The 23325-nt window shown below is 44.9% G+C and overlaps 1 protein-coding gene across 1 annotated transcript; it reads left to right on the top strand.

Annotated features, from left to right (window-relative positions):
• Window positions 1-9133: 9133 nt before the first annotated feature.
• LOC147428975 (calcium-dependent protein kinase 13-like) lies at window positions 9134-22559 on the top strand. The gene is made up of 8 exons (XM_086496110.1): window positions 9134-10123; window positions 10227-10350; window positions 10550-10693; window positions 10780-10932; window positions 11022-11137; window positions 11214-11381; window positions 21399-21629; window positions 21879-22559. The coding sequence occupies exons 1-8, from the start codon at window positions 9596-9598 to the stop codon at window positions 22038-22040; spliced, it is 1626 nt and encodes a 541-aa protein (XP_086352236.1). The 5' UTR covers window positions 9134-9595; the 3' UTR covers window positions 22041-22559.
• The last annotated feature ends 766 nt before the right edge of the window (window positions 22560-23325 follow it).

Below are 23325 nucleotides of genomic sequence, written 5' to 3'. Positions count from 1 at the left end.
ACTTGTTCAAAAGAAGAGGAGAAGGTGGGAAGTCGAAAAACAATTTCTTTTAGCACAAGAGAAAGCACATGCATGTGGCAAGTTTTGGAAAAATCTAAAAGGCAAGCGCGTTGAGAGCTTTGGTGACTTGACTCTTGAGGATATGTATATGCATTGTAAGAATCTCTATGAGCAACCCAATGTTGATAAGATGGAGTGTTGTAGCTCCCTTCCGTTTATGTCTCCCTTCTTTACCATTGAAGATGTATGCCGCGCGCTTGAGAAACTTGCTACTCGTAAGGCAAGTGACCTTCAAGGTGTCAAGGCTGAAATGATTAAATGGACAAGCAAGAAAACACGATATTGGATATGCGATATGTTTAACCTTGCACTTCAGTATGGCATGCCTCATGATTGGAGTGCAAATTGGATCAAACCTTTGCACAAAGGAGGAGATGTAAACAATGTGAACAACTATCGCACTATAATGGTTGGTTCTTTAATGGCAAAGTTATTTGGATGTATCATGGAGATGAAGATAAGTGAATGGGCTGAAAAGAATGGCAAACGTGCACTTGGCCAAGCAGGTTTTCGAAAGCATCATAGCACTATTGATCACCTTGTCACTCTTCGAGTTCTTATGGAAGCGTCTCGATTAAAAGGAAAAAAGTTGTATTGTTGCTTTGTGGATTTCAAGAAAGCTTTTGACATGGTACCGCGAGGAAATCTTTGGAGACGTATGCAAAGCCTTCAAGTGCCGAGAGAATTTATGCATGCAGTCTTTCGCATCTACCAAAAAGTGATATGTCGATTACGTATGGAAGATGGAATTTCAGAATTTTTTGCAAGCACTATTGGTGTCAAACAAGGATGCCCACTTTCCCCAACCCTCTTTGGGCTACTCATTGATGAATTGGAATGCATGGTTCTTGACTTTATGCAGCAAGAAGGCATAGAAGAGGTTAAGATTGGAAATGCGGTGATCATGCTTTTGCTTTATGCCGATGATGTAGTGCTCTTGGCACATACATTAGAAGATGCACAAAAGCTTATGAGTGTCTTGGAACGCTTTTGCCTACATAGCGGGCTGATCGTGAATGGATCCAAAACCAAGGTTATGCTTGTAAAGACCCTCAATGATGAAAATCCATGCATTGTATATAACAATGAGAAACTTGAAGTGGTAGATCACTTCAAGTACCTTGGCCTTGAGGTTCCATCCAATCATAAATGGAAGGATTGTGCAATGCGTCGCTTGGAAGCCGGAAAGAGGGCCTATTATGCATTTGAGAACATGTGCAATGCAGGAGAGATCAAGTGTTGGGCTCTCAAAAAGTACCTCTTTGACACATTGGTGACACCGGTGCTTCTTTATGGAGTGGAGGTGTGGGGTGGAAGCATCGGGAAGTCTACTTGGAAAGAGTTTGAGAATGTCCAAAAGCGTTTTCTCACCAACTTTCTCCAAGTCAAGACACAAACACCCTACATGCTCTTACTTCTTGAGTCCGGATTGCTTCCCATTGAGGTCTTGGGCATGCAAAGGGTTGTGGAGTACATGCGTAAGACACAACGTAGCCCTTTGCATCGACTTCCTAGAATCGCATATGAAGCAAGTCAAATGGTTCAAAAGACATGCAAGAGCAAAATACTAAGTTCGGGGTGGATGCTTGATATCAAGAAATGGTTTGGAAGATGGAATGCATGTCACTTGGTCAAGGATGCGTCGATCGACTCCCAAGTTAATGAGGCCTTCTTACAACGCCAATGTATCACGGCTTGGGAGAAATCCGGAGGTTCTCGCTTCAACCATTACACCACACACGTTGCCCCAAACTACAAATCTCTCTTCTTCTCGGAACGAGGTAGCCGAACCCATTCCTACATCCTTGAGCCCATCCCGTTGAGTGCGATCCGCACCATTGCCTCCATTCGTCTTAGCTCCCATTCTCTACGCTGCGAGACAGGACGTTGGGGCACTGGCGAGGAGTGTCATCGACTTTGCACCTTATGCCCTCGTCAAGTGCGAGAGAGTGAGTACCACACACTACTTGAGTGCTCAGCTTTTGACCACATTAGGTCCTCTTTTCCCCATATATTCAGCCATGATCTCTCCCTACATACCTTCCTCTCCCAACCGCGATGTGGACTCTCTATTGCGACGCTCATTTCAGCCATTTTTGAGCATCGAGAGTCACTTATGAACTCCACTCACACCACGTGACATGTTCATTTGGTCCCATAGGTCATATTTGACCTCCTAGGACGATAATAGAACTATCTATCTATCTATCTATCTCTCTCTCTCTCTCTCTCTCTCATGCCAAATGTTGTGCATTTCGGAAAGCACAAAAAGTGCTTGAGAAGCTTCCTGTGTAGGATGTCGTCTCTTGGAATGCACTGATTGTGGGATATGCCTAACTCGGTTAATCATATTTCGGTGCTAATTCGCATGCGCGACGATGCGTGATAGTCTTTAGGCATGTGGGCATTGGGGAGTGCGCTCAAGGGCCAGGACATTTGCCGTTTTGTTGTGCATTTAAAAGTGCTCGAGAAGCTTCCTGTGTAGGATGTCGTCTCTTGGAATGCACTCATTGTGGGATATGTGCCTAACTTGGTTAGGGCCAAGAGAGCGGCTGCCCCACCTAATGCTTCTTATCCATCAGCTCCATCATTTGAGTTTTTACACTATTTTTCTATATTTTGGGGCGGAATTTCTCCTTTTTCCCTTGCCTTCATATTTCGGCACTAATTCGCATGCGCGACGATGCGTGACAGTCTTTAGGCATGTGGGCATTGGGAAGTGCGCTCAAGGGCCAAGACATTTGCCGTTTTGTTGTGCATTTAAAAGTGCTCGAGAAGCTTCCTGTGTAGGATGTCATCTCTTGGAATGCACTGATTGTGGGATACGTGCCTAACTTGGTTAGGGCCAAGAGAGCGGCTGCCCCACCTAATGCTTCTTGTCTATCAGCTCCATCATTTGAGTTTTTACACTATTTTTCTATATTTCAGGGTGTAATTTCTCCTTTTCCCCTTGCCTTCAATCGGCATTTTTGAAATTGAAAACAGCACGATATTAAGCTGACTCCGACCGAGACACATTTTTCCCAAACTTTGGTGCTTTGAATAGTACCAATTTGTTGAGCCCCTACCGGTTTTTACACACTCTCTCTCTATTTCGGTGCTAATTCGCATACGCGATGATGCGTGACAGTCTTTAGGCATGTGGGCACTGGGGAGTGCGCTCAAGGGCCAGGACATTTGCCGCTTTGTTGTGCATTTCGGAAAGCACAAAAAGTGCTTGAGAAGCTTCCTGTGTAGGATGTTGTCTCTTGGAATGCACTGATTGTGGGATATGCCTAACTCGGTTAGGGCCAAGAGAGTGGCTGCCCCACCTAATGCTTCTTGTCCATCAGCTCCATCATTTGAGTTTTTACACTATTTTTCTATATTTCGGGGCGGAATTTCTCCTTTTTCCCTTACCTTCAACTGGAATTTTTGAAATTGAGCTTCGCACCGGCCGTGCGACCCTTAAGCTGGTCACATAGGTCATTTTGTCCTTCCAAAGACGTTTAATATAACATTTGTTGGCACAATATTTTCTCGAGCAACGTCCAATGATGGTATCGATTTTGGCCTTCTTCCGAGGACGTTTTATATAACATTTCATTTCACTTTTCAAAACCTACCCCTTTTCTCTTTTCTTTTTGTACACAGACACGCTATTTTAAGCTTCATTTTGATAATTTCATTTCTCTCTCTCTCTCTCTCTCACCCACACACACACACACGTTTATTTATATATAGCATTTCATTTTCATTTCTCTCTCTCTCTCTCTCTCTCTCACACACACACACACATTCATTTCATTTCATTTCATTTCTCTCTATCTCTCTCTCTCTCTCTCTCACACACACACACCCACACACACACACACACACGTTTATTTCATTTCATTTAATATAGCATTTCATTTCATTTCTCTCTCTCTCTCTCTCTCTCACACACACACACACACACACACAGACATTCATTTCATCTCATTTCTCTCTCTCTCTCTCTCTCTCTCTCTCTCTCTCTCTCTCACACACACACACACACACACACACACCCACACACGTTTATTTCATTTCATTTAATATAGCATTTCATTTCATTTCTCTCTCTCTCTCTCTCTCTCACACACACACACACACACATTCATTTCATTTCATTTCTCCTCTCTCTCTCTCTCTCTCTCTCTCTCTCTCTCACACACACACACACACACACACACACACACACACACACAGATGCTAAATATTTCATTTCATTTCTCTCTCTCACACAGAGACGCTAAAACAGAGACATAACATTCATTTCATTCTCTCTCTCTCTCTCTCACAGAGACGTAGCATTCGTTCAATATAACATTTCATTTCATTTCTCTCTCTCTCTCTCTCTCTCTCTCTCTCTCTCTCTCTCTCTCTCTCTCTCTCTCTCTCTCTTCACCACCCTGTCCCTCCTTCACCACCATAGGGCTGTCGCCGGCAATGGCGGGCTTTAGCAAAGCGAGAGAGAGAGAGAGAGAGAGAGAGAGAGAGAGAGAGAGAGAGAGAGAGAGAGAGAGAGAGAGAGAGAGAGAGAGTTGCACAATACCGACACGCAGGTTCGAAGCAGCCGCTGCTGAGGTGAGGGTGACAAAGCCGAGCCGCAGGTGACGACGAAGCCGAGCCACTGAGCTGAAAAACAGAGCCCTTGTCGGTGAGGTTTGGAGCCGACGCGCAGGTTGAGGATGGCCGCAGGTTGAGGATCATCCGCTGAGCTGAAGAACAGACCCTTGCCACCCGCTAAGGATGGCCGCAGGTGATGAGGAGTGTGTGGAGCCCTTGCCGGTGAGACCTTCCAGCGCAGGCAGTAGCCGTAGGCTGTAAGCAGTGCGTGGAGGCAACAGAAGCCGCTGAGGTCTCTCTCTTGAGGATGACAACGCAGCTGAGACCTTCCAGCGCAGGAAGTAGCCGCAGGTTGTGAGCAGCAGCAGAAGCCGCTGAGGTCTCTCTCTTGAGGATGACGACGCAGCTGAGACCTTCTAGCGCAGGCAGTAGCCGCAGGTTGTGAGAAGTGTGTGGAGGCAGCAGAAGCCGCTGAGGTCTCTCTCTCTCTCTCTCTCTCTCTCTCTCTCTCTCTCTCTCGGACTGCCGCGATGGCGATGAGGACGTCTCTGTCTCTCTCCGCGATGAGGATGGCGTCTCTCTCTCTCTCTCTCTCTCTCTCTCTCTCTTGAGTGTCATGCAGGTGATTTGGAGCTGCAAGACCTCCCCCCCCCCTCTCTCTCTCTCTCTCTCCCTTGCCCCGCTTTGATCACCTCCTCGCCAAGCGCGCCTACTCAAGAGGCGGCGGCGGTGTTTTTTTTAAAACATTTTTTGGAACTAAGCCCGGCTGAGGTTTTTTGGAAGCGCCTTTTTGAACTGAGCCCGGCTGAGTTTTTTTGGAAGCGCTTGAGCCCTCACAGGTTGACATGTGGTGGGGGGGGAACCGGAATCCCCTCCCCCATTATCTATTAGCATAGTTTGGTCATCATATTCTCATATCGCAACTTGAGCCATGGCACATCAAAAAGGGGGACTAACTTGGTTAATATTTTAAAGCATCCTTATAATATTTGGACAGAGGGGAGGGGTAACTCATAACAGTTACCCCTTACGTGTAAGTGTCCCTTGAATGATCACTCCGATTGTGAGTGCTCTTTCATATGGATGATGACTAGTTCTCTATTGGTTGTGTATCCATCAATCAACCTTGAAATCAACATTGCACTTGTAAGTGCTCTCAACATGTTGATTAGCACTATTGTTTGTTTATGCATATTAATTGTGAGGATGAGGCGCGAGACGGGGTTCTGAGACTAGGTTTGTCTCTATATTGGGCACTAGTATGGCCGGCCGCCTCCGGCGGCCTCTCTCTCTCTCTCTTGCAATCGTCGGCCAATGCAAACTCGTCAGCAAACACACGCACGCGCACACACACACACACACACACACACACACACAGAGAGAGAGAGAGAGAGCAGCTGGAACAGTGGACAGTGGGTAGGAGAGAGAACTAGAATAACCTTCCTATCGCCCAAGTGTAGTAGATTGGTTAGCCCAATTCATTCTCAAATATATCTTCTCATGGATATGTGAGTCTATCTCTCTTTCTCTCTCTCATGCATAGATGAAGGACACTGGAATAACCTATTACCTTGTCATAGGTACAACCTTTGTGAGTCCATCTACCATTACCAAAGCTTTGAACACATGAATGCTCTCTACGTGTGTGTGTGTGTGTGTGTGTGTGTGTGTGTGTGTGTGTGTGTGTGTGAGAGAGAGAGAGAGAGAGAGAGAGAGAGAGAGAGAGAGAGAGAGAGAGAGAGAGAGAGAGAGAGAGAGAGCGCTATGAGAAACTTTAAACATTTCACCAATTTATCACTTCTGTTTTCCACAGTAAAATTGACAATTTCATATAATAGGATTGAATATAACTTAAACCTGGGTATGATCGACACAAACTCAAAACCGAATAAAAACCTCTTTGCTTGAGAGAGAGAGAGAGAGAGAGAGAGAGAGAGAGAGAGAGAGAGAGAGAGAGAGAGAGAGAGAGAGAGAGAGAGAGAGAGAGAGCATCCTACATTTTAGCATGCACTAACATCATGGGAAAATTTCAAGTATTAATCAATAGAGATATACTTCAAAGAATTTTTACCGTCGCAAGGTACAGACGCACGACCTGGCATGAGGAGGGTGTCGACTACCTGAATAGGATGTATCATATGGAGGGAGCACTCGAGGAGGGCATGGTTCAGACTACAACCTTTGAACCCCCTTTGAATCAATAGTTGGGTCTTCTTGTGTGCATTCAAATATGTGATGCTGAGGCAGTATTCACCGCCATTACTGATGAAATGGAACGCTTGTCGCATGCATTCAGAGCCTTCCAAGACAACTCTCGATATGTCGACAGATTAGCTGTTGCATGCTCTTCGTAGGTAATGCAATACTTCAACTCGCTCCTCCAAGGTAACCAAGGAGAGAGTCATGATGGCGCATCAGCTTCTTGCATTCTTCTCCTAGTTGTATCTGCCACCTACCTGGGCGAGAGAGCGAGAGAGAGAGAGAGAGAGAGAGAGAGAGAGAGAGAGAGAGAGAGAGAGAGAGAGAGAGAGAGAGAGGGAGTGTCATAAAATCTAATATCTAACCAACCCAAATGATTTTCTCATATTAAATTGATCACTTAATGTGGGAGAATAAACGGGAACAAGTGTTAAGATATAGATATGTGCTTATAGATCTATCTCAACACGGGGCCAATGGTAAAGAGGCCCAAATGAGAGATGGTCTATCAAAGAGCAAGGCCAACCAATGGAGCATAAGACCTTAGGGTTAGCTTCATTAAAGACCTCCAATAATGTGTGTAAAAGTCCTTTGACCTTAGGTAAGCTAGGGCTAAACTTGAGGCGGGAACCTGGCCCAAGCTCGAGGTGCTTGTCGTGCTTCAAGTGCATTGCCATGCTTGATGCCTTGAGACCCCTACTGCTTGTAATGCCTCCTACTTATGATTGGCTAGGCCTGGAGGAGTCCAATGAGCTTCAAGCATGAGCTACATGGGGGGGTCGACCCAAGCAAGCTAGGGGGTTGCTTAGGGGGTATACTCACCCACACACACTCACAAACACTCTCATTGTGTGCTATGCAAAGTGCAAGAGCTCCCTCTCCAAGCAAGTAGAGGTTGAGAGCCTACACCAACACTCTTGGCTATGGAGTGCAAATCCAACCAAGAGCCATGCTTCCATGCTTAAGCTTGCCATCTCCTTCTTCTTCATTACTATGCTATTATGTATGCTAGCAACAAGAGTTATGATAAGTGAGGAACTAATTCTTTCTCCTACGAAATGTTTCTTCTTCCTCTTCCCTACCCTCATTCCCTGCTAGCTCTCTCCACCTTCGAAGGTGTTTGAGGTCTTGGGACTGAGGCTTGGGATAGTTAAAGCTTTCTTCAAGTTTATGTTATGTTTGTGATGCATGAAGCTTTCCATCTTCATTGCATCACCTAGGTCACAAGGAACACAAAGACTGTATTGTAACAAGTCTCTCTTTATGGGAGAAATCATAATACAAATGCCTATTGGAGGGGGGACCGGCTCCACATAAATCCGGTCCTCAACTGTTGTCATGTTCTCTAAATTCTCTCTCTTGCAAAAGTATTGTTCATGCCAAGTTAACTAATTGCTATGATTATGTTGTTATCTTCAATTATGTTCACCCGTTATGCCCACAAAGTTATTTCTCAAAAGTACTCTCATTAAATTTCCGCTACTCTCAAGTTAAATAGGCCAATTCCATTACAGAGAGAGAGAGAGAGAGAGAGAGAGAGAGAGAGAGAGAGAGAGAGAGAGAGAGAGATCAGTGGGTGAGCATTCCATAAAGCTATGAGCAAGAGGAAGAAAATACAGAATGAAAATGGTGGCCGGTTGCACAGTAGGGATAGCGTAGCATTGCAAAGGTTTGGGTTGCTGCTGAGGATGCCTTCATTTCTTTGGGCGGCCATATAGACATTGAGGTTAGTGAGGCTTATATAATTTGCCGGGTCCCGCACTTCAAGGGTGGCAATGGAACAGGGATTTCCCGCAGCTCAAGGCTCCACGATATGCAGTTTGAATGTGCCAGTTGGTGCCAGTTGTTCACGAATGGAAGAGGTTTGCGTGTTGTGCTGGCATTCTTGGGTGGAAGAGGAGGCGGCAAGCCACGTTGGATCCCGAGGCTTTTCCCACTCATGCTCTCTCAGCCCGTGACTCGAGCTCTTTCTTGCCTACAGTCCGAGGCAAGCCTGGTGGCACCTCCAGAGTCCGCGTCTTTTGCTAGCTACATAGAGCCGCATTCCACGTAGGCGGCTGAATAGCGCATATGGCTCCTGAATGGCACATGAGCAGCCGAATCAGACCTTAGGTCCAACCACGTGGATCTGAGGCCTATCTTTTTAATATAAGTATAATCTGTCTTTTTAATATCAGTATAATATAATATGATATAATATAAGATAAGATGGTTGGGTCTTAAGAGGTCAAGTATTGACTTTTCTGATGCACAACTTGAATCGGGATAAATTGATCGAGGCAGGGAATGGCTCTACTTTTGAATGTAAGGTAGATCCTGTGCAAATGGGGGAAAATAAAATGCAAAACCATGAAAGGGTCTATTCAGCGATGACAATAACAAATATTTGAATGCGGAAGAGGAGGTCAAGCAAGCTCCGATCGCAAGCAGCGCAGAAGACCAGCAACTCTAACCTACACAAACCCATTCTACACGGTCGACGGATTTGCATTGACGAAGCTCTCCGCCGCACAGCACTCTCTATAAACCAGCATTGCCTTCTCTCTAATCTTTTGGGTTCTGTCTCTCCGCGCTTGCCTGCTGATGCGCGCATCGTAGAAGACATAGAACAGGTCCTTCCGTCCATCTCAATCCCAGCCATTTCCTTTGATTACGCAGAAGAAGATTTTTGTGTTTCTGCGCACTATCATCGTCTTCCCTGCTGTAAGTTAGGCAGTTTTGGTTCCCTCTACAGTTGCATAGCTTCCCTCTTTCTTTCCCAAGCATCATGGGCATCTGCTGTAGTGCGGGCCCTCAATTGCAAAGTCGGAACCCCCCTCGAAAAAGGGCCAGGAAACCCACTAACCTGTTCGACATTGAAGCATCGCATGTTGCTGGTGCTCCACAGTTCACGGTCCTGCAGAAACTGACCAATGGGCTTTTGGTACAAGAAGGGGTTATTATCACTGACAAGTTTCTCTTTGGTAAGGAGCTCGGGAGAGGAGAGTTTGGCATTACATATCTCTGCACAGACCGAGTTACAAAGCAGGTAATGGCATGCAAATCCATATCCAAACGCAAGTTACGAACTGCCGTGGATGTAGAAGATGTGAGACGTGAGGTTCTCATCATGCACCATTTGCCTCCTCATCCCAATATTGTTACTCTTAAAGGTGTCTATGAAGATGACAATGCGGTGCACTTGGTGATGGAGCTATGTGAAGGAGGGGAGCTTTTTGATAGAATCGTGGCCCGTGGGCATTACAATGAGAGATCTGCTGCTAATATTGCACGCACTATAGTAGAGGTCGTGCAGGTGCTCAATACTTCAATGAACTTCATAAGTTTAAACTGATGAAGCATATTTTAGTGCACTGATTTTGCAATGATTTGGATCCCTTATGGAATGCATATGGCAGGCTTGTCACAAGCATGGGGTCATGCATCGGGACTTGAAGCCAGAGAATTTCCTATTTGCAAATAAGCACGAAAATTCTCCGCTTAAGGCTATAGATTTTGGCCTATCTGTTATGTTCAAACCTGGTAAGCTTTATTGCAGGTATACATTCCATTTTTTTTAAACACTAAAATGTTACACTTCTTTCTCTGTACACACTTGCTATGTGGTGAATATCTCTTTTTCCTTTCTTTAATATAATATAAAATCATCAGATTTTTTATCTTCGTGCTCAGTGATTTCCTTTGTCACCAGATCTAGCACTTATCTGGCCTTACAATGCAGGTGAAAGGTTCTCTGAGATTGTGGGCAGTCCTTATTATATGGCTCCTGAGGTTTTGAAACGTAATTATGGACCAGAGGTAGATGTCTGGAGTGCAGGTGTAATGATATACATTCTTCTATGTGGTGTACCCCCTTTTTGGGCAGGTTGGCGTGTTTTCGTATTGGCAGTTCATGCCCGGGCATGGGCGTGGTGACAGAGAATAAATGCGGTTGTTTTTTTGTACTTACAGAGACAGAGCAAGGGGTAGCAAATGCTATTTTGCGTGGTGTTGTTGACTTCAGCAGAGATCCGTGGCCTAGAGTATCTGAAGGGGCCAAGTCTCTTGTAAGGAAGATGCTAGAATCAGATCCAAAGCGCAGGTTTACTGCACAACAAGTCCTTGGTAAAATTTATCATTAATGCTTTCGGTTCTTTGCAAGAGAAAAGAAGCATTAAGCTAATTGAGTTCCTTCCATATTTTGATAAGTACAGAACATCCATGGCTGCAAAATTTCAAGCGGGCTCCTGAAGTTCCTCTCGGAGAGGTGGTGCGCTCAAGGCTGAAACACTTTTCAGCCATGAATAAGCTCAAGAAAAAGGCCTTGCGAGTATGTGTTATGGTAGTTTTGAGGGTTTTCAAAAGAAATTCATATTTTATCAGTTTAACTAATTATTTTTTTGCAGGTTATAGCAGAGCTCATCTCAGGTGAAGAAGTTGAGGGGCTGAAAGCAATGTTTAACATGATGGACACAAACAAAAATGGGGTGTTGACTTTTGAGGAGTTCAAAACGGGTCTTCGCAAGCTTGGGTCTCACCTTGCTGAACACGAAATTCGACAGCTGATGGATGTGGTAATTTATCTGAATTACTTTTTCTGGATAAAGTATGTGACTGTATCAAGAGAGTCCATTACAACTTATAAGGCTGTCTTTCCCCCAAATGGGCAAAGTGTTATCGGTAATATGATATATGAATACATTGGAGTAGGAGAAGGGGATCTGAATTTTTGGAATTTTTGCATTGTTTTCGCTGTGAACCCTTTTCACTGTGGACCCTTTGAATTCACAGGATGTTTCACATCCAATATGGTAAGGAACCAATTAAGAAGTTATAATTGCTCTTATAAATCATGGCAAGTCACCATCTGGTAATCTCCACCAAAATTACGTGCAAAACATGGTTCCTGAGGCATGCACATGCTGACACACATCATGCTCTGATACAAGCCTGCAACTACGTGACTATTAGTCTAGTAGTCCTAACTACTTACAAGCGCTGGTGGTTGCCCGACTGCACCTTGTACAATTAGTTGTGCAAAGAGGGCTGCTTATAGAAGGGATATCTTCGGACATGCAGGTTGTATGGTCAGGCTCAAAAGTGCCTATAGGAGATCCCTTAAGCTTTTCTTGTCTATGGGTTGGCTCTTTGTTGTAGCATGTACTCATGGCACATCAAGCCCGTATGCACGTGACATACCCTTTTGCTTAAGGTGAGGCCAAGCCGACCTGTTGCCTCACCGAGGTGGGTCGCTGGCTGCTGCTTTTGGACCACAAGCCAATCTTGTTCAATTCTTAATTGTCTTCTATACCCGAATGTGCTATTATGGGGTAGGAAAAGGTCGCTCAGTGCCTTTCTATGTAATCTGGGCGCTGAGTGACCTTTTCATGTAATCTGGGTGACCAGCTGGCGACCGGCGGAGGCTGGGAGCACAGATTACGGGAAAGGTCATTGAATGACCTTTCCTGGCCATCAAGGTCCAGGGGAGGGGGGCCATGCCTATATTTTTTGCAGCCTGATGTGTCAGCTACACGACAGCCCTACTGTCACTATCAGCTCCTGCTGAAAATTCTGTGTGTTGATGTGGCATAGACTCAGCTACTCTGCGACGACTGGGATTGTGTGTGATGACTTGTCAGCTATCCACCGTTGCTTTCGTCGGAAGAGGAGGAAGGTGAAGAAGAAGGAGAAGAGGGTGACCTCTTTCTTGCCTTTTTCTTCCTTTGTTTCCTCTCTTCCCTTTCGGAGTGACGAGGAGAAGGACTATGGGATGATCTTTTTCCTCTTGGGAGGAGTTGGGGATCGTCGAGACTGCCGTCTTCATGGAGCCACTTCTTTAGAGGAATTCGGAGATTCACTTCTTTCTTGTTCATTGGATTCCTCCTCTTCTTTTATCGGAGAGAGTCTTCTTTTGGAAGTCTCAACAAGAGGCTTCTTAAGCTCTCTCTCTTCTTGGAGAGGTAGGGAAATCCCTTAAGCACGAAGTTGTTGGGTAACTTCGGCTTGCAAGGCAAGGTTGCCCATAACTTGTTGCAACCTAGTAACAAGATAGTTTACAAACATTGGGGCATCATCAGTATCACCTTCATGTGCAAAATCAAAGTTGTCAATATTCATTCTACTCTCTTGATTATTGTCATCCATGCTAATTAAACTTACGTGTATGCTACTTTGTGCTATGGTACCCTCAAAAACCTTAGTTGCTACTCTTCTTTACCTTTGAAAATTAGCTCTCAAGCAGCCACACCCATGGTTTAGAGACTGTTGATTGCAAAGAATAGTGGAGAGGGTCTAACATTGCTCGGTTGATTATGGTTCTTGTTGAACTTGCTAGTAGCTCAATAATGGTTAAGCCAAAGGCAAGCCACGAGAGACTCCCTTATTAAGTCTATAGTTCGCAACGGTGTACCTCGAACTAAGTCCTTTTCAACCAAGATAATAGATCCCTGTCCCACTTACCCTCTTGCAATGAACTGGTCCAACCTTTCATGGACAACTTAAGGATCTCTCTTTTTAAGCAAGAAAAGAGAAACCAATAACTCTGATACCAATGTAATGAAAATGGACTATTAGCATTGAGAATAGCGGAATTAAGGAAATTATAGTGAGCATTTTTATGAGAATACTTTGAGAAAATAGAGGGTGGACTTGATTAGAGGTAGCAACATAGCCATTATACTTAATTAACTTGGGCATGAGCAATACTTTGCAAGAGAGAGAATTAGAGAACTTGACAACAATTGAGGGTTGGATTTATGTGGATCCGGTCCCCCCTCCATAAGGCTTTTGTATTATAGTTTCTCCTATAAAGAGAGACTTGGTACAATACAAGCTTTGTGTTCCTTGAGACCTTGATGGTGCAATGAAGATAGAGAGCTTCATGCACCACAATTATGTCCGTAACTTAGCTAAATGAAAGCATTAACTTGTCCCGGCCTCAGTCCCAAGACCTCAAACACCTTCGAAGGTGGAGAGAGCTAGCAGGGAATGAGGGTAGGGAAGAGGAAGAAGAAGTATTCTTATGAGAAAGACGTAGTGTCCTCTCATACCATTACTCATAGAGCATTCCATAGCCAAGACTTGTTGGTGTAGGCTCTCAACTTCTCAAGCTTTAAGAAGAAGATGGTGTTCTTGCACAACACACTATGAGAATGAGAGTGTGTGAGTGAATGAGAGAGGGTATATGGTCAAGCACACCCCCTCCTTGCTTGGGTCGACCTCCTCTTCTAGCTCTAGCTTGGAGATGGTTGGACCTCTTCAAGCCTGGCCAATCACAAGCTTTGTAACAAGCAACAAGGGTAGCATTAGGACAAGTGTCCTTACCCCTTTGGGAGAGAGGGCTTGAATAAAGCTTAAACAATTAATGAATTCAACTAAATTCTCATTGGACCTCTCTCAAAGGCATCCAATAGGCTTTAGACACACTATGGGGGCAACCTAGCTAGGGCCTTGACATGTGTCCTATTTGCCTCTTTGAGCAAGGGGTGTCCCTTGGGTGAGGGAAAGACCATTCAACCCCACCCCCTACTCTTGGGGCTCGCCCCCTCCTTGTAGTGCTTTGACTTCAAGTACCTCAAGCATCTTGGCCCCCAAGTACCTTCAGCATTTCAAGCACCTCAATCATCAAGCATGACAAGCACCTTAAGCACCTTAGTCATAAAGCATGACAAGCACCTCAAGCACCTTAGTCGACAAGCATCTCAAGCTTGGGTCGGGGTTCCCACCTCAAGCTCAGCCCTAGCTTGCCTAGGCCCTAAGGTCCTAGGTCTAAAGACTTTTAGCACTAACCTTTGGAGGTCTTTAATGAAGCTAATTTCAAGCTCCATTAGCTAGCATCTTTGACATACCATCTCTCATTTGGACCCATTGACTTCGGTCCCGTGGGCTACGCTAAGATAGATCCATAAGCACATTTCTATATTCTAACTTTTGTTCCCGTTTATTTGCCCACATTAAATGATCAGTTTAAAATAAGAAAATCATTTGGGTTAGTTAGACATTATATTTTATGACACAAAATACACACGCACATATAGACAATGGACACATGCATGTTCAAGAGCTTCTTTACTCCTTTCGGATACTCCTTTCGGATAGCTGTAAATTGATAGTCATTACACACTCTAATTGTTAGCAATGACCGGTATATATGGGAGCAAGAACTACATTTGCATCACCTTTACTCTTTGAACCTTCTACTTACTCCCTCGCCATCATTGTCAGAGAATCTATACTTCTACCCACCTTGGCAGAGGTCTTATGAACACATCTCATGCTCTTTTTTGCTTTATTCTTGCCTTTACTATATCTCTGAGTCTTTCTCCTCTTCTTGTTCCAACTTCTTTCTATCCTCATCGTTGGAGCTAGAGGAAGAACTCTCCGAACTGTCAGAAGAGGAGGACGACGACTTGGAATCACCCTCAAATTGAACACGTTTCTTTGGTGTACTGGCGACCTCAAAGGTAGATTTTTGACCCAGGATGGTCTGCTGCCCGACTTTTCTTCCACCAGTTCCGGTCTATGGGATTATGTGATCAGTATAGGCTATGTAACTTGCTTATGTAAAACAAAAGGGTTCAAGCCCTCCTTTTCTTGCTGCAAAGAGAGAGAGAAGAAAAGAATAAAAGAAGCTTTTAACATCGTAGGAACAATCCCAAGAGACCTCAAAGATCTTGAGAGAGAGAGAGAGAGAGGAGGAGGAGGAGAATAAGAGAATTTTAACGTCTTAGAATACTATCCCAAGAGACCTTAAAGATCTATACGACGAGGAGAGTTGAACTGAAGACCTGTTATTCAAGAGGGAAATGGCAAATGGCATAACCAATCTACTACACTTGGGTGATAGAAAGGTTATACCATTTTCCTCTTTTTATTAGCGCGCACGCACACACACCCACACACACACACACCTGAGAAGAAGAAAATTTTAATTTTAAAGTAGTAGAAAACTATTCTAGAATTCAAGACCTGTTATTCAAGAGGGAAATGACATAACCAATCTACCACACTTGGGTGATAGAAAGGATACCATTCTCCTCTCTTTATTAGCACACACCCACCCATCCACCCACCACCCACACACAAACGTCATAGAAAACTATCCCAGGAGACCTTATAGATCTATGCGACGAGGAGAGTTGAACTCAAGACTTTTTATTCAAGAGGGAAATGGCATAACCAATCTACCACATTTGGGTGATAGAAAGGTTATACCATTTTCCTCTTTTTATTAGCAAACCCCCCCCCCCCCCCCCCCCCTGCCCCTCAAGAAGAAGAGAATTTTAACGTCGTAGAAAACTATTCCAAGAGACCTTAAACATCTATCCGACGAGGAAAGTTGAACTCAAGACCTGTTATTTAAGAGGGAAATGGCATAACCAATCTACCACACTTGGGTGACAGAAAGGTCATACCATTTTCCTCTTTTAATTAGAGAGAGAGAGAGAGAGAGAGAGAGAGAGAGAGAGAGAGAGAGAGAGAGAGAGAGAGAGAGAGAGAGAGGGAAGGGGGGGGGGGGTTTGTGCCGAATTTGTCCTTCGTTGCCGAATCTATGTTGATCTGCGGCTCCCTCCTCTATGCACGCTCGCTGGTTTCCATGTGCAGCTCACGGCTTCTTGTTGCAGCCCGCCCCCGCAACAAAGACTGCTTTTCTCACCCAATGCTCCCACGGCCCGTGGTCTGCCACCCTTCCCCCCAATCCCTTTTCCAGGTCGTGCTTGCTGTTCTTTGGCCTACTGTGATTTCGTCTTTCTTCTACGCTGTCACGTGCACACTTCACTTGCTCCACTTAGACACGCTTCTACCATGGTTTAGCATCAGTCATAGCCTAGCTTAGGACTCAGCCTGACACTTTGTGAGCCTCTAGCAAGACGTGCATGCCCAGGCCGGTCTCAGTTGCGTACCCTCTCTTATAGCATGAGCATTTTTCAGAGCATTGAACCCTTTTTGCCAAAGTACACATTTTTCACTTATTTATTAATAAGCGACTTTTGTTGGAAAAGTAAGTGGCACTTGGTAGAGGCAGAAGAAGCAGGGACACAGAAAGGGTAGGCACCCTCAGGCTCCCTAGCATTTTCTCAGTAGTTCAGCCCAGCGTTTTTCAGCAGCAGTTTTCAGCCATCAGCCACCAGTGTTTTCAGTTCAGCCCTTAGCTGCGCGGATCCTCCCCATTCCGATGCACATCCTCGTCGCATCGGCCAAGCAGAACCCATATCAGCCTAGCGTTTTTAGTTTCAGCCAGATCAGCCAAGATAGCCTGGTGTTTTTACATTTCACCATTAGTGCAACTCGACGGTTGCAGATTCAAACCGCTGTGCTATAGCAGTAGCAGATCCAGAGCAGGAAGTCTAGCGTTTTCAGTTTTCAGCCTTGACATTGTCATCATCGACACCATCGTCGTCGTCGACATCGTCATCAGAGTCCCTATCTGGACGACGACACCTTCGCCATTGTCATCGTAGATCCCTATCTTGACGACGACACCTTCCTCATCGTCATCGCAGATCCCGGACTCGACGACGACATCATCGTTGTCATCGTCATAGTCACCATCGTCGTTGTCGACAGAGTCGTCTTCTACCAGAGCATCAGTACCCCTTAGCATCAACATCTCAGCATTTAGTCATTGTATCAGCATTGTGCAAGAATAAAGAAAGTACTTGCTCTGGCAACAGAGCAAGGGGGCCCTTGAGGGTTGAGACTCGACATTCCTGTGTCGTCTCTTTTCTCTCTCTTGTCTTCCTCCTCCTTTCAGTTCAGTTCTTTCAAGTGAAGTAAAGCAACCCTTGTGTTTGTGTGCGGAGTACTAGATCCGAGCAAATCCTTGTTCTCTTCCGCTGCACCTGAAATTGGTATCAGAGCTCTGTGCGTGCTTCGATTTCGCAAACTCAAGGGAAGAACCAAAGAACCTAGAGAACCCAAGTACCCAAGAACCCAAAGAATCTCTCAATTTTTTTTTCGTGAAGAATCTTTGAGTCCCAACCATGGACTTACCATATCCCATCTTCATTGCCATGTCTTTGAAGGAAGATCGACATTGGATGCACGAAAACCCAGATGTTGAGTACCAAGATCTCCTAGCCTTGTATGCGGATATGGAAGGAGTTGGAGAGAGGATCCCTAACCTCTTTTGCATTCGCATTCCCATGTAGTGTGCATCCATTTCCCTCATCATTGAACCTTTGAAAAGGACTCCAGAACCAAGCCTCAGTCCATCAGCACCGGTAATGTTTTCACCACAGTCAGTGTTTGGGGAATAGCTCTTGCTATAGCAGGCAGAGTCAGCACTATATGGTATAGAGCCCAGTCTGATATTCAGCAATCGTAGTAAGACCCTTACACAGTCTTTGCATCACCAGCAGTACCCACAGCACCCGTAGTACCATCAGTCCTTGGTTTTGGAGGAATCTACATTGGTTTGTGCATCCACAGTATCGGAAGCATTCATTAGTCAGCATCAGAAGTACAGAAAGAAGCTCGGTAGTTGTGCTTCACTTTTAACAGGGGGGATGTCACGTGCGCACTTCACTTGCGCCACGTGGACACGCTTCTGCCAAGGGCAAATTGCTAAAGAACTTCAAATGAAAAGAAGTGGGCACTCGGAAGAGGTAGAAGAAGCAGGGACACGGAAAGGGCAGGCACCACAGCAGACTGGCAGGCACCCTCAGTCTCCCCACCTTTTTTCAGCAGCAGCAAATCAGCGTTTTCAGCCATCAGCCATTTTCAGTTTAGCCCTTAGCTTCGCGGATCCTCCCCATTCCGTTGCAAATCCTCGCCGCATTGGCCAAGCAAAACCCAGATAGGCCTAGTGTTTTGCAGATCCAGCCAAGACAGCCTAGCGTTTTTGCATTTCATCATTAGTGCGACTCGGCGGTTGCAGAGCCAAGCTGTAGTGCCGCAGTAGTAGGAGATCCCCAGCAGGAAGTGTAGCGTTTTCAGTTTTCAGCCTTGATGCCGTTGTCATTGACACCATCGTCGTCGTTGACATCATCATCGCAGTCCCTATCTTGACAACGACACCTTCGACATTTTCATCGCAGATCCCTATCTTGACGATGACACCTTTGTCATTGTCATCGCAGATCCCTGACTTGACGCTGACATCATTGTCGTCATCGTCACAGTCATCATTGTCGTCGTCGACAGAGTCGTCATCAAGTACCACAGCATGTACCCCTTAGCATCAACATCTTAGCATTTAGTCATTGTATCAGCATTGTGCAAGAATAAAGAAAGTACTTGCTCTGGCCACAGAGCAAGGGGACCCTTGAGGGTTGGGACCCGACACCCCTGTGTCGTCTCTTTTCTCTCTCTTTCTTTCAGTTTAGTTCTTTCAAGTGAAGTAAAGCAACCCTTGTGTTTGTGTGCGGAGTACTAGATCTGAGCAAATCCTTATTCTCTTTCGATGCACCTGACATTGGTATCAGAGCTCTGTGCGTGCTTCGGAAGAGAATAAGGATTTGCTCGGATCTAGTACTCCGCAACACAAGGGACACTTCACTTCTCTTGAAAGAACGGAACTGAATTGAAAGAAAGAGAGAGACAAGAGAGAGAAAAGAGACGACCCAGGGATGTCGGGTTCCAATCCTCAAGGGCCCCCTTGCTCTGTGGCCAAAGCAAGTACTTTCTTTATTCTTGCACAATGCTGATACAATGACTAAATGCTGAGATATTGATGCTAAGGGGTAATGATGCTGTGGTACTTAATGACGACTATGTCGACGACGGTGTTGACGACAATGATGGAGACTGTAATGATGACGACGATGATGTCGTCGTCAAGTCCGGGATCTGCGATGACGATGACGAAGGTGTCGTCGTCAAGATAGGGATCTGTGATGACGATGACGAAGGTGTTGTCGTCAAGATATGGATTGCGATGACAACGGCGACGATGGTGTCGATGACGACGGCGTCAAGGCTGAAAACTGAAAACGCTAGACTTCCTGGTGGGGATCTGCTACTGCTGCGGCACTGTGGCTTGGATTTGCAACCGCCGAGTCGCACTAATGCTGAAATGCAAAAACGTCAGGCTGTCTTGGCTGGATCTGCAAAACGCTAGGCTGATCTGGCTGAAACTGAAAACGCTAGGCTGATTTGGGTTTTGCTTGGCCGATACGGCGAGGATATACGACGGAATTGGGAGGATCCGCGAAGCCAAGGGCTGAACTGAAAACGCTGGTGGCTGATGGCTGAAAACGCTGATTTGCTGCTGCTGAAAAATGTTGGGCTGAACTGCTGAGAAACATTGGAGAGCCTGAGGGTGCCTGCCGGTCTGGTGCGGTGCCTACCCTTTCTGTCCCCTTGCTTCTTCTGTCTCTACTGAGTGCCTAATGGTTTTCTTTAAAAGTTCTTTAGCAATTTTCCCTACCTACTTTTCCAACAAAAGTCACTTGTTAATAAATAAGTGAAAAATGTTTACTTTGGCAAAAAGAGTCAATGCTCTGAAAAATGCTTATGCTAACTGATTGTGCAAGAGAGGGTATGTAATTGCGAGCGGCCTGGGCATGCATGTCCTACTAGAGGCTCACAAAGTGCCAGGTTCAGTCCTAAGCTAGGCTATGACTGATGCTAAACCATGGCAGAAGCGTGTCCACGTGGCGCAAGTGAAGTGCGCACGTGACATACGCAGGTTTCTCCCTTCGTTTCTGTGTTTTTCTGTTCAATGTTGCTTTATGTTTGTGTGCATGTGGTTTTCTTGCTAGTGTGCTTTGCATGAGATTGCTTGTCTGTCTGCGGGTGGCGTGCGTGTGTGTGTGTATGTCTATTTGCATGCTGCCTATTTGCTGCTTGTCTTTTCTGTTTTGTTTCCTCTTATTAAATAGTCAGGTCATGGCTTTAAGGGGTCGGGTTGGATGGTGGAATGGTCTTGCGGTTGGGGTCTCTAGCCTCTTCTTTGTCTTGGTTTCTTTCATGCTTTTTCTCTTGTTGGTTGAAGAGGGCCATAGCCCTGTGGGTTATTGCCAGGTATGCTTTTTTAAGAAAAATGAATAAATTAAAATTTAGTGAGATACCTACAACTTGAAATTACAACTCACACACCCGACTTCGTGAGGTGAAGCATTCGTGCCGGATAAGGTAGGCCAGCCCATCATATAGACTTGAAGAACAGCCCCTAAGGGCTTCATGTCACATGAGCTATCAAGGGGGTTTGAACCCAAGACATTGGACACAGAAGGCTCTTGCTCTATCAACTGATGTAGCACTCGCTAACACCAGGGATGGTTTTGAGGTTGTCTCTCTCCTGGAGTTTGGTGCAGAGTCTTTTGCAGTGGTGATGCTTATTCGGCTAGGATGCGCCATGTGGCTTTGGAGATTTAGAGTCTGATATCGGAGATTCTTTGGTGCTACTTTCATCCCTTACTCCCTTGTTCCTAATTTTTGATGTATCACCCATCTTTTGTTACTCTTAGCTTTTCCCCCGTGGTTTGTGGTTATTGTATATCCTACGGTTATTTTCACTACCAGATCCGTTTATACTTTGTTATGCCTATGGGCTTGTAATTTGATTACATAATTCAAAGGGTACCAAGCCCTCCTTTTAGAGAGAGAGAGAGAGAGAGAGAGAGAGAGAGAGAGATGCTGAACTGCAGGGAGATGTAGACAAGAAAGGAACTCTTGATTATGGAAAATTTGCTGCATTAACGTTGCAGCTTCAGAAGGTGAACAATGATGAGTACCTGCACAAGGCCTTCTCTTATTTTGATAGGGATGGAAACGGGTTTATTGACATGAACGAGCTTAAGCTAGCTTTGAGTGATGATGTGGGTCCTAATGATCAGAATGTTATTTTTGATATCATGAAGGAGGTGGACACTGATAAGGTGTGTAGCTTTTTTGTGCAATGGAGTCTGGCTCTCTCTCTCTCTCTCTCTTTCTCTCTCTCTCTCTCTCTCTCACACACACACACACACACACACACACACACACACACACACACACACACACACACACATTTTCCCTTGTGTGCTATTCTGGCTGACTCTGCTCTTAGCTATTCTACTCTGAAAACAAGTAGCAAGAAAAGCTCCAGAATTGGAATATCAGGGGTAAAAAAGTGTTTCAAACTGCAGGATGGACGGATAAGCTATGATGAATTCACCAAAATGATGCAAGCTGGAATAGATTGGAGGAAGGTCTCGAGGCACTACTCAAGGGAGAGGCTAAACAGTCTTAGTGACAAGTTAGTGAAAGAAGGGACCCTTCGAGTTCAAGACAATGATTTAAGGAGATAATAAATTATCAAGTATGGAGGCATGTATGTTGATAGCAGCATGGCTTGCCTATTCTGCAAGCTTCTCTCTTTGTTTATATGGGTCCTGATTGGGTTCAAGCCTTGGTTCCTTTTATATTTGTATGTTCATGTATATAGTTCAGGCGGAGAACCCATAGGCAAAGATGGGCACTTCCCCGACCATGGAGTACCTACCGAACCAGAGCATTATTCGATCAGTTGAGAGGAGCACGAAACTCATCCGGGTCTTCATGAGGTCCGCATGGAGATGTACAGGAGCTCAATCTCAAGACCCAAAAGTCGATTAAAATGTCCTGGAATGTTTCCACTTATTCATCGAAAGCAGAAATAACCTCCCAGACAGTAGCAAGCTGCAAAGGGATACCTCCAACAGTGTACACATTTAGGCTGCTCTCACATATGTCTTTCCAATTCTTATTTTGTCTTGATCGTTTTAAGAGTATGAGAATTCTTAATGTATCATTTTTTAATTCTTTGGAAATCTGAGCCAACTTTCCTGTGGATGTGTAGGGTGAAATGCTATTTTTTCCAGCAGTTCAAAAAAGAGGAACTAGGTGTTGCTCTTTCAATCAATCATATGAGGTTACTTAGTTTTCTTGTTGACATATTTGACAGTGTACCATACTCGCTATACCACGTGCCACATTGGCCGCTAAGTTGAAGGTTGTTTAGGGTAACGGCCAAGTGAGAGGCCGGTTGACCAACTAACCCATCCACCACTAACACTTATCCATATCATACTAATAGAATCAAGAGTGTAGCATACTGCACGAGCTCCATCCAAAATCTGTCTCGTCTTCTTGTCCATGACACGCTCCCATGCACTCTTCAATAACATCCGCCTAGATCATATGGCATAAGAGAAGGTTTATATAGCACACTATCAACATGAGTTGCTCCTTGGTCCATACAACCACCAAGATCAAATGGTAAAGTTAACCCAGAACCTCCTATAACAGACCCTCACACTAAGTACTATATGCACATTTTCTTGCATCTATATGCTCTTCAGGAATAGTGTTGCTCTTCCTATGCGTCCCAAGTATCTTGCAACCTTTTCTTTATAGAAATTCCATCTTTATGTCTATCCAAGTCATCCTCATCTTCATAAGTATGTGTGGATAATGACAAATCAACCTTCACCTCCTTTGAATAGATTGTACTATGCTCTTAAGTTTTCCTTATAGATCAAGGCATCAAGACCACAAATTTGTAGGTGATAGTCAAGACCATCAAAATCTTCTTTATGAATTGAAGCTAGCTTC

Source organism: Adiantum capillus-veneris, chromosome 22 (genome assembly GCF_014529385.1).
Source record: "Adiantum capillus-veneris isolate H3 chromosome 22, ASM1452938v2, whole genome shotgun sequence".
Classification (NCBI taxonomy): domain Eukaryota; kingdom Viridiplantae; phylum Streptophyta; class Polypodiopsida; order Polypodiales; family Pteridaceae; genus Adiantum; species Adiantum capillus-veneris.
Note: the sequence above shows the minus strand (reverse complement) of the source record. Positions and strands in the feature narration are given on the sequence as shown.